We start from the raw sequence: 12,043 nt of genomic DNA on the forward strand, positions 1-12,043 counted from the left end.
CTACATGGACCAAGAGCTTTCCCAGTGGGAAGATGAGAGATCGGGGCTAGCATGCTGGTGAATGTAATCCTCAGCACAAAAATATGCATGCGGAGTCAGAAAGATAAAGAATTAAACTGAACTGATGAAAAGAGTTCAAGATCTTCTTAATGACAAAAAGCCAGACTTCTCTAAATCCAATAATATTTCTTAGAATTTCCTTCTGCTGTTGAATGCTTAAGTTCAATGAAGGCTTGGTCAGGCTCCAGCCTGGACCCTTCTCTGTGATCTTGCTGAAAGGAGGATACAATACTAAATTAGCTCTCTGTGAGGAAATGTTGCTCTTTACTAAGTAATGGGGACATGGAGAGAATCCCTGATTAAATCCTACCTTGCTGAGACAGATCTGTGAAAAAACCTGGACATGCCAACAGTTAGGCTCTTTAGGGAGATGAATGCCAGTCTCAGTTTAGGGAGCAGATCTTATTCCAGTCTTGACCCATCTTTTCACAGGCTTTGCCACTGTGGTAAGCATCTTGGAGACATCTACTATAAAATGAAGGCTGAAACTGTAAACACTTGTATAATCCAATAATGTGTACTTGCCTCTGCAGAATATTGTCATGGGATAATTTTATTTCTGAAAAGAAAGCGCTCAAGTCTTTCCCTGCCATTAATCCCTTTGAAAGAAAGGACAGGAATCATTCAAGATGTCTGCACTGCCTTCCAATAGCCTGTCAGAGAGCAGAGTGCCCACTGTTTCTTCCTTAGAAATCCACTCAGGAGCCCTTTATGGCAAGAGAGGAAGAAATTGCTCTTTGTTGTTCACAAGCTGCAAAATTGGCCACTGAGGGCCTGAGCTCCACAGAGTTGCTTGCCAAGAGTAGAAAACATTGTGTTGCACTGTAAAGCCAGACACAGGAATTTGCAGTTGGCCACTGGCATGTTCAGGGCTTGCACATGATACAGAAATTTTTGCTGATTATTTCTAACCAGCTGTGGGCAATGATGTCAGTTGCCCAAGGAACTTACAACTGCTGCTGATGGTATTGCACAGCTCAAGTATCTGCCAGGACCAGATGGCTACTTTTTAATTTTTGCCCATTTATCTCACGCAATCTTCACATCTTTTTTATCAGTTTCCTTCATTTAATTATAGAGATTGTTAGTTATCCTGGAGAAAAATCTTGTTCCTAAAGAAGAATCTCTAGTGTTTTTCACTATGTTGTGCCAGTAATTTTCCTGTAAAAAGTTCTTTCTTCTTCAATCCCAGAATACCAAATTTACAAAGATGAAAAGTCCTCATAAGAAATAATCTTGTATGAAGCATCTTGCATTAATTTAGGTGGGGGACTGAGTCCAAAAAAATGTTCTGGTTTCTGGCCCTCCCTTTCCAGAAGTGTAAATTCAGATTCTATTTCACACACGCAACTGTTTTGCTCACATTATGGTAATGGTCTGTAGTTGGGTTCTCATTTTATCCCTCTTGCTTTTCCTAGAGTTTTGGGGGACTTCCTTTGGATTCCTGCTGTTTGCTGAGAGGATCTTAACCTGGGTTCCAGAAAGGAACTGATCATTACTCACATTCCAAGAATGGAACCTCATGATTGGTGGTCATCCAAATTTTTGCAGCTTTGGCTATTTGTGTGAATTGCAGTTCTCTGTATGTGTGTGTGTGCTTTTAGGCTTCTCTTCTCTTTTCTCTATTTTTTTTTTTTTAGAGACCTTTTGGGTGCTAAACCAATGCTGTACCAGTAAATGGTAAATCTAGCAAACTCGGGATCACTTTGAAACTCCTGATGAAATTTTGAAAGTCTGGTATGAAATCCTGGTCCCACTAATGTCTGCTAACTTCATCCTACTGTTATGTTTTTGTACTAAGGAGGAAAATCCAGGAGACTTTCAGAACTACATAGGTTAGACTTTGCTACTGGTCACAATGGTCAAAACTACAGGAGGGAGGAGAATTGTCCTCTAATAACAAAGAAAAGCAAGAGCAAATTAGAAAGGAATTTCCACCCTGGGACAGAACTAGCCCCTCTCAGACTCCTGAAATCTGTCCTCTATTATTACTGCTATTTTGCTTATTAGGGAAGTTAGAATAACTGGAAAAATTAAGTAGCTCATTTCTGAACTTAGTGTATTTCATTCAGGTTTTCAATTCAAAGCTTAATTTAAAGTAGAAAATCTTTTTGTAGCCACTGAAGGAAAAGAACAAAATGCAATCACCATTACCCAGGTAACAGGACTAGAAAAAGATGTGGTATTAGTCTTAGCATGTACACCCTGCAGCTTGAACTCAAATGCAAATCTGTTCTGTTTCCAGCACAGCAGTGGCCTGGCTTCCCACTGCTTTGTGTGCACATTTCCCTAGGGAATGACAGAATAAGCTATGTAGTTTTGCCAAGCCGTTATCCCTGAGCAGTGGGAGCTTAAGCAAGTGACTCATGACTGCAAGACGACAGCATGTGATGCAAGACACGCACAGGACAAACTGCTGAGAGATGCAGTTCATGGCTGAGAGGTTTATTCCCACTGCCAGGAAGGGCCTTGCTCTTTTCCAGCTGTTATCATGGTTTATAAAGCAAATATGCAGTGTGTGGCGTTTCTGACCCAAAATCTAAGTCAAACAATTTTCAAGGTTAAATATCAAAAACCAGGTACGAAGTGTCCATGAAATTGAATTATTAAAAATAGGGAAATATCACCAATTTCTTCACACTTTCCCCAAAGATGCCTTAAAAACAAAGCAAACCAAAAACATTTATATTAATTTTTCTAAAGCTGTTATCATGACACATGTTGTACTGTATTGCCCTGTAACTCCATCTCCTATGCCTTTGTTTGCATCTCCTATCCCCTCTGGTCTGCTGCTGGAAATAAACTGGTTGGCAAACAGATAGTTGCACTTACTCTGATACTGGTGAATGGTTATTCAAGGACAAACAGGGTTAAATGGCATTAAACTACTAAACTAATGAGTTGCTTTTCTCCAATATTACGTAGTGGATACTAAGTGCAATAGAACTGCATCCTGGGGGTGCAAACATGAGTATTCAGGACAAAACTGCAAGCTGATCTGAAGCACTTCAGCTCCATTAGCCAAGCAAAGGAGGCCTCCTGGCTTTCTTTAGCTTAAATAATTCTGTTAAATGGACACTGGAACCTAAACATGCACCAGACATCAGCACCGGCCAAAATATTTGTGTGTAGTTAGTGGGAATTGTATCAGCGTAAGGAGTGCTTTAGCTTAGAATTAATTTCACAGCAGAGTGGTCTTGCATGTTTTTTACAAAAAGGCGTGTTTTAGGTTGAGGATGTATTTCAGGCGATGAGGATCAAGAATGCCATGCTATACAGTGCTGTTCAGCTGCAGCAACTCGTGACAGCAATATGGCATTTTAGACAGAACTTTGTTATCACTGGCCTGTCTCTCAGCTTGACACCCAGCCCCTTGGATGACACCCCAGAAGCACTTCCAACAATGGACGTGAGGATTGCAAGACTGGGCCTGATATGTGGAGGTAAAAATGCTCAAAATATATGGAGATTTGTCAAATAAGTGAAAGAGAACAGGTTCGAGTCAGAGGTGTAAGTGAATAGATAGCCCACTTGATCTTCTGATCATCCCTTAATTTTGACAATTCCTGACAAAGTTAATCATTTTAATACAGGCCAAGTGAAAATTTGGCACAGAACAAGGACAACGGTCCCCTCCTACATCAAATGTTGCTAACAGCTTATGGTTACTATCACAATCATAAATTGGTGCTTTACAATCTGTCTTAGCAAACATTGAACTGACAAGCAAAAATCAGTGTCTTAAAATACAGATGGTCTTCTGATTGAGGAATGCACAATTGGATGTTGTCTAGATGTTAGCAAAGCCTTTGGCACCACTTCCCCCAGAATTCTTCTGGAAAAACTGGCTGGTCATGGCTTGAACAGGTATACTCTTCAGTGGTGCTGGGGAAGGGGCTGGAGCACAAGTCTGGTGAGGAGCAGCTGAGGGAGCTGGGGGTGTTTAGCCTGGAAAAAAAGAGTCTCAGGGGAGACCTCACTGACCTCTGCAACTACCTGAAAGGAGGTTGTGGCCAGGTGGGGAGTCAGTCTCTTCTCCCAAGTAACGAGCAACAGGACAAGAGGAAACGGCCTCAATTTGTGACAGGGGAGGTTCAGATGGGACATAGGAGAAATTTCTTCACTGAAAAGGTTGGTGAGCACTGGAACAGGCTGCTTGTGGCTGTCACCATCCCTGGAGGTATCTAAGAAATATGATGTGGTGCTTAGGGACATGGTTTAGTGGTGGACTTGGTAGTGCTGGGTTAATAGCTGGGCTCAGTGATCTTGAAGGTCTTTTCCAGCCTAAGCAATTCTATGATTCTATTTATTACTCTCTGCTGGTCCGATTCTGCTGCCTTGAAGACTTTTTGGGGAGAGTGTGTTGATACTACTTTTACATAACTGTCACCTTTTATTTTCTGTCAATGTCTACAATGATTTAGAGAATCCATATCCAACATACAAAATCTGATTTAAGACCTTCTCTCTGTGCATCTTTTATCAAGCTCAGTGTGTCATATTCTTGGCAGCTCCATATCTTTTCTATTGTGCTGAAATAGAAAATCTGGGCTTCAGGAGACCTTGGTAGTTCAAGTCCATTCCCCATTCCAAGACAAATTTAAATACACCTATCAATATTTATAAAATATTTCTTCCAGTTGCTATGAAAAAACAAACTGAAGATAAAACCTCATCAATCTTCCCAAGCAATCTCCTCCTGTGTGTTTCATAATCCTTTGCAAAATGGCAGCAAGCCCTCCATCATGGACATTGGTTTATTCCCTTCTGCTCCCTCATAGCCCTGTGTTATATGTATTTGTAGGCTGCTAAAAGAGTTGAGTTTTCACTAATATAAAGAAAACATTTCCTCCTATGTTGTGTGTCCTGAGCCTTAGATCCTTCTTATGGCCTCTCCTATTGTGCCATTTTTTCATTTTGAATGAAATGCCATTCCAAAAACTTGGCAGTACTTCACCAGAGACCCAACCAGTGCTCAGTATGCTGCAAGGACGAGTTCATATGTCTGGCAGACTATAGTGTTGTTTATGCAGTCCAAAAGGTGACTACCTTTATTGCAATATTGTGACATTGTTGATCCATGTTAAGCTCGTTATTCGCCGTAATCTCGCAATTTCTTCATGTGTGGCGAGCTGGAATTCCAAAGGGTAACAACACAGACACAGGAAGGCAGCAGCCTGTGCAAGAAATGGCCCATAAGGATGTTTGTCCTGTCTGCCCAGAAGCAAAGAAGGCAGGTAAAGATGTGTATCTCCCAGAACCGCAGGCTGGATGCCTGTCATGTGCATTATTGCCTCAGGTCTGCCGTGGGGGGATTTGCTCTGTGGTTACTGACAGGCTGAGCAGAGCAGTGGGGGAGATGTGAGCAGGATTTCAACAAGTTATAGAAGGAGGGCACAGGAACATTTGTGGAAGAAACATTGCCAGTTGTTGACAAACTGTGGTCTTTTTAACTATCCTCTCTCTTGATCAAATGATGATGATCTTCTACTCAAAATTCACCATTTCCAGCAAATAGTCCGCTCTGACCAAGGAGATCTGATTTGAGTGGTCAGGTTACCTTAAAAAAAACCCACCATAAAACTCCATGCACAGTCCACTGACAGGGCAGGAGCTCGAAAGGTATCATTACAGTGCTACTGCAGCAGCTGTAGTAGGAAGCCCAGGACAGTTTCTCTATTGCCTGCACTTGATCTACCCTGCCCTGCCTTTTTCTTTTTTCCCAATGAAGCTTTCTGTCACCCATTGAATGGTTATTTGCTCCTCGAACAGTCTTAGTAATCCCCAGATTTGGAGGAGTACCTGGGAGTTATTTTTTCGAGAACAATAGACTAGCAGGATGCATGATCACTATGGAATCGAAGCTTCACTTTTTCCTGGTACACAGAGTCTTTTATTATGAGGAAGAGGACTGATTTCTTAAAGAATAAATAGGGAAAAGCCTTTAAAAAAAACACTGCTCAGAAACTGTGCACACTTTCAGATGAGCTGCTTTCTGGAAGGGAAGGTGAATTGTTTTCTAGCCTTTGCTTTGCTTGTGGCAACTTTTTTAGTATATGGATGTACAGATTCCCCCATAGTTGGAAAAACATTGGCACTTGATACTGCTAAGTCACCCCCTTGATTACTTTTGTGTGTGCAGGCTCTACTCCTCAATTCATTAAAAATACTTCAATTTTTACACCTTAGAGTACAAAGGGAGGCTTCAGATGTTCCTCTGGGAAAAGCATAAAGTTTTCTAGGAGTACTTGCCTTTGTTGGACCTTTCAGAACATTAGGAAGAAAACAGCAATCTTGCATAGAGTGGATTTTTCCAGTTGCTTGGAGAAACAGCATGTGGTGTGGGAGCAAGCAAGAGAACTTTATCCCAGGAGAACAGGGATAGGATAACAGGAAATGGCCTCAAGTTGTGCCAAGGGACGTTTAGATTGGATATCAGGAAAAATTTCTTCACCAAAAGGGTTGTCAAGCACTGGAACAGGCTGCCCAGGGAAGCGGTTGGAGTCACCACCCCTGGAAGTATTTAAAAGACATGTAGATGTAGCACTTACAGACATAGTTTAGTGGTGGATTTGGCAGTGCTGGTTTAATAGCTGGACTTCATGACCTTAAAGGTCTTTTCCAACCTAAACAATCCTGTAATTGATACCCATGCTGCAGTTTCCTTGCTCAGGTGTACAAGCAGTCTGGGGAAAATACAATCGGTATAGGCACTATGGAGACAAACCATTAATGCCACTGTACAACTGCCTTAACTGAGGCCCAGTCTCACCTGACAACACTGTGGAACCCACAAGACGGATCTTGAGTTATTCCCAAAAGGAACCTAAGCCAGTATGTGTGTATCATAGGCTTACAAGGTCAAAGTGGAGCATGAAGCCCTACTAGTGAGGAAGGGAGGAAACACAGGAAAAAAGGACAAGATCTGTATTCCAACAATTGCCCTCCAAGCTAGAGGAGCAGGAGTATAACAAGATGCAGATCCCTCATTGTTCTGGCCCTGTGCACCATGGAGATGCACTGATTTCTGCAATTCAAGAAATGCATAAATTTATAGGTGGTGAAGCAACTGTTAGTAGTTAGGCCAGAGTAGAATAAGCCCGAAGTTTTTTAACTGGAGTGATGACTGAAAAGAGGACAGCATGTTCCCTCATTTTCCAACAGATTACTTATGATGAGGAAAATACTCTTTCACCTTGCTGAGAAATAATCACGCTATTTCAAGAGTCGATTCAAAGCTATCCACAAAGAAGAACAAGAGGCATCAGGCGTCATTTCTTATTGTGATCTGTGACGGTCAATAATGACAAATGGCCAGAGGAAGGTGAAACTCCCAAACACACTATCAAGTCCTGTCTCAGCAGAGTCTTGATATATTGTAGCACTTGCCAGCCAACACATACATCTTCTTTTACTCTTTGGCAGCCCTCCGGAGGGGTTGTTTTTTTTTTTTGAGTCAATAACACACAATTGCACTCACTTCAGAACTCGACTGCGAGGGTGGTGCCCTGTCAGGGCACCCACAGCTTGGGCTTAAACACCTCCATGAATGGTGACTCTACCACCTCCTTGGGCAGCCTATTCCAATGTCTGACCACCCTGACAGTGAAAAATTTTTTTCTATCTAATCTGAACCTCCACTATATCAGCTTAAGGCCATTTCCTCTGGTCCTCTCACTGTGGGCATGACCCCACCTCACTGCAACCTCCTTCCAGGTGGAAAAAGCTCATTTACCATGTCCAGTTCTGGGCTCCTCAGGACAACAGAGACACGGAGCTCCTGGAGAGGGTCTAGCAGAGGGCTATGAGGATGACTGGGCATCTTTCTTATGAATAAAGGCTGAAGGAGCTGGGCCTGTTTAGCCTGGAGAAGAGATGACTGAGAGGGGACTTCATTAATGTGTATATATAACCAAAGGGTCAGGGTCAGAGGACAGACCAGGCCCTGCTGGGTTGTTCCAAGCAATAGGTCAGGAGGCAACGGGCAGAAACTGATGCCCAGGAAGTTCCACCCGAACACAAAGAACTTCTTCCCTGTGCAGTGGAACAGATTGCCCAGAGAGGGTGTAGAGTCTCCCTCACTGGAGACATTCCAGACACAACCCGCTGCCGAGTGCTCTGGGATGGCCCTCCACGAGCAGGGAGGTTGGGACAGACGACCCGCCGTGGTCCCTTTCCAACCCGACCCATCCCGGTGACTCCCCAAGCGCCGGGGCGAGGCGCTCACTCCTCCCGCTGCCGCTGCCCCCGCCGTGCCCGGGCAGGGTCCGGGGCCGTGTCCGCGCTCGGTGCCCGGTGTCGCCGGTGTCGCCGGTGCCACCGCCGGGCGGGGCGGCCGCTGGGGCGCGTGACCGGTGACGCCGCGGGGGAGGCGGCGGCGGGACCCGCGGCGAGAGCGCGGGGGGCGGATCTGCGGTGGGCGCCGGGCGCCCCCTCCGCCCCGCACCCAGCGCCGGGCAGCGACCAGCGCGGGGGGAGCCGTGCGGTGCCCCCGCCTCCTCCCTGCCTCCCTCCCTGCCGCGGGGGGAGCGCGCGTGTGTGTGACAGGCGGGCAGGGAGGGCGAGCGCGTCACGCCGCCCGCGCTCCGCCCCCCGCTCCTGCTCCTGCTGCCGGCGCCGCCGCCGCCAGCTCGGCCCGGCGCGGGCGGGAGGGCGGGCGGCGCAGCCATGGAGCCCGAGTGCCGGGTGCTCTCCATCCAGAGCCACGTCGTGCGCGGCTACGTGGGCAACAAGGCGGCCACCTTCCCCCTGCAGGTGAGCGGGCGCGGGCCTGCCCCCCTCCTCCTTCTCCTCCTCCTTCTCTTCCTCCTGCGGCGCTGCCGCTGTTCCCCTGCGCGGAGCCGGGCGGGCGGTGTGATGGCAGCGCTGCCCGCCGCGCTCCGGCGCCCGGGCGGCCCCTGCCAAGTCGGGGTAAGGTCAGGGCACGGCGGAGCGGTGCCCTCCCCGCCCGCCGCGGTGCCGGGCGGAGCGGGCGGCGGGGACCGTCCCGGGGCTCCGCACACCCCGCGGCCGCTGCGGCCGCGCTCCCGTTAACGCAGCTGCTGCTCCGTGCCGTGGCACGGCGAGCGGGATTAGCAGGGGAGGCGGTGGTGCTGGTGGCTTTGCTCGGCTCACGGTGGGGCAGAGGCGGGACCGCAGGCGCATCCAGCCCGGGCTCCTGCCCCTTCAGGGACGGTGGCCACGGTGTCCCGGGCCGGGGTCTGGGGGCACCGGTGTCCTTGTGCTGGCACAGAGCTCAGCCCCGTTACTCCTCGGAGGCGGGGTGGGACGGCACTCCTGGGTTTCCGAGGGTCTTGGGAGGCTGTAGTGGAGTGTAAGGACTTGGCTGTGCCAGAGGAACTGGCCCAGGGCTGGAGGGTGTAATTGGATCTCGGCCTTCATGGCTGTCATGTGCTGGCTTCGGAGGTGCTTGCTTGGACCTGGCTGGTGGTGGGAAAACACTGGGTGAGCCTTTGCAGATCGCACTGTTGGCTCCTGTGAAGGGTCTGTATCCTAAAGGGCTAATTTGGGGCCTTCACCATCCGGAGGTCTTTGTTCCTTGAGGGCGTGTGTCCCTAGGAAGCTCTCTAAGAACCTCACTGCCAGAACACGGTGTGTGTTGTGACATTGGTTATCTTGGTACGTGCTTAACAAACGATGGTGTAACTCACTTGAGGAGACAGGAGAGATGGTGTACTCTGATAAACGATGCACGTGAGACCAGGCCTGCAGCAAGCCAATGTCACACCCCGGTGTCACCACCCCGTTATAGTGTAACCAAGACTCTTGAAAATTAGTACACGGTGAAGGGTGATGTATATTTGTAATCTGAGCATTGTGGAAAAATCTGTGTATGTGGAGCCCCAGGCTTGAAAGGTTGTCATGATCTACAGGACAAGTATCCCTTCTTTCCTAACAGAATGATCCTGAAATTGTACTTCCCCCTTCTATTTCTGTGTAGCAGAAGAGCACACAGTAATACTTGTTCCAGAAATCTCTGGTCTCCAACTGTTGTCTCCATTTTAATTCTCTGTCCAAGGTTCTCTCTACTTTTCTGTAACTCAACCTTTCTGTGACATATGAGCCTCTGTGTGGGTGACCCATGTGACTTGGCAAATGGGTTCCGGTAAAGTGTCTTTAGCTCCTTGACTGTGATAGTATAAAATACTACCGGAGTTTAAAAAATCCTATTGATGTTGTAGCTGGGTTGTGTTTAGGAGGCAATAATATTCCTCAGAGTACAGCATAAGAAGTTTCTGGGGTGGGTGGAAAAGAAATTCAATTGAGGCACAACCAACCTGCTGCTAAAGGCTGCCCTTGAAAATCCTATGCAGGCAACCCTTAATGAAGTTGTGCATGCTGGAAAGTTATGTAAACCCTTGTTTTGCTAGAACATCAGATGTAGCAAGGTGTCACCAAGTGACACTTTCCCTTTTTTTTTATGTTTTCTTGAAACAAGGAAAGGAATTACAAACCTGAGTCTTTCTCTTTTATTTTTTTTTTTTTGTATGTAGATTAAAATGGTACCTGATGCTATTCTTGAGGATGGGGGCAAGTGTGGCATGCTTATTTCCCATTCTCTTTTTTTTTATTTTGGTATTCTGAACCAGTAAAGGTTAAGTGAGGCTTCCTTCTGAGCTCACCAGTATTGAGTTTGCAAGGCAGGATGTGTGTCTATGTGCTTGTGAGGCCTGATGGGGTGAAATCCTGACACAACAGTTCAGGAATCTGTATTTGGACAGCAGCATCCAAATAGAAAACCAGACATGGTTTCATCTGCTGTTTGCAGACTTCTGCAAAAGCATCAGTCGTGTGTAAATGGCTCGTTCTTTGGTGGAAATCTGTGACGTTATTATTTATTAGAGATAGCCAGCAATTTGCACAGCAGAGAATTCCTTAATGTCTTTTTTTTTTTTTAACCAGTTGGTTTTGTCAGACTTCCATTGCACTAAAAGCTAAAGTATTTTAAAAGGAGGTATGTGGAAAGACTTCCTCTTTGGAGTTTATGGTAAACACTTTCTATATGGCAAACAGAGCAAAACAAGAGTTATATATTAGAGCAGCTGTAATAATGAAAGTAATAGTCTGAATGGGAAATGTTAGAACCCTTTACACCATTTCAGGTTGAAGTACCTTTAAGTAATTGGAGAATCTAGATTAACTAATAGGTCATAGAGGAAATGTACACCTGGGCTTGCCAGAAAATGAACTGTCCTCACCTCTGCTTTGAATTCTGCCTTGTCAAGAATTTAAATAGTTTTTACTTGCATGGCTTTACTATCTCTTAAAAAAGTTCTGAAGGTGGTTCAGAGTAATTTTTAAGCCAGTCATTAGTTATTTCACAGTCATATAACCTGAGCAGCTTCTGGTATCAGGAAGTGGTTCAGGATTATCCAGCATTTAAGAGAGGAAGAGCAGTAGGGTGTACATTAACTTGGGGGGTTTCCACTGTTAGTCAGATAAATTCTTTTAAAACACCAAAAAATGTTTCTTCTACTTGACTAAGAGTTGTCCTAGTTTGTATGATATAAAATAAAAATGTATGTTTTCACCATGCCGTTCAACATTACTTTTATAATATGTGGTTTCTTCCTTAGAGTCACCTCTTATTTGTTAATTTTAAATATAATTTTAGGTTACCTTTCCTGCCTCGCCTTCTAGATAGATAGAATGTGGCAGTAAGTAAAAATGGAGCAGTACTGGAAAACAGAGAGTTACAGTCCTTCTCAAACCACAGAGAATACACAAGGACAGGCTGATTTGTGTTCTGCAGAGGTACTTTTCATTCTGACCATCAGGAAAATTTTGGTAGGTGGATGAATTTAAGATTCATGTACTGCACCCATCGTAATATCAGCTCTTGGGAATGAGTGTGTCAGTCTGTATGTTCGTGGGGCCTCCATGAGCTTCCAAGAAAGAGTTTTGAAAGTATAAGGAAGAGGCAGGAGAAAGTCTGAGATAGTTTTACTTGGGCACTGGACATTTGTTTGCCACTGGACTAGTT

General features: G+C 45.7%; 1 protein-coding gene across 1 annotated transcript in view; it reads left to right on the forward strand.

The window, feature by feature from the left end:
* The first annotated feature begins 8,624 nt into the window (after positions 1-8,624).
* Positions 8,625-12,043, forward strand: part of PDXK (pyridoxal (pyridoxine, vitamin B6) kinase) — a 39,182-nt gene continuing 35,763 nt past the window's right edge. The window contains exon 1 of the mRNA XM_017810984.1: positions 8,625-8,814. Within this exon, the coding sequence (XP_017666473.1) occupies positions 8,728-8,814 (87 nt within the window). The 5' untranslated portion in view covers positions 8,625-8,727. The remainder of the gene's footprint in view (positions 8,815-12,043) is intronic.

This window comes from Lepidothrix coronata, unplaced genomic scaffold (genome assembly GCF_001604755.1).
Source record: "Lepidothrix coronata isolate B3197 unplaced genomic scaffold, Lepidothrix_coronata-1.0 Scaffold30, whole genome shotgun sequence".
Lineage (NCBI taxonomy): Eukaryota > Metazoa > Chordata > Aves > Passeriformes > Pipridae > Lepidothrix > Lepidothrix coronata.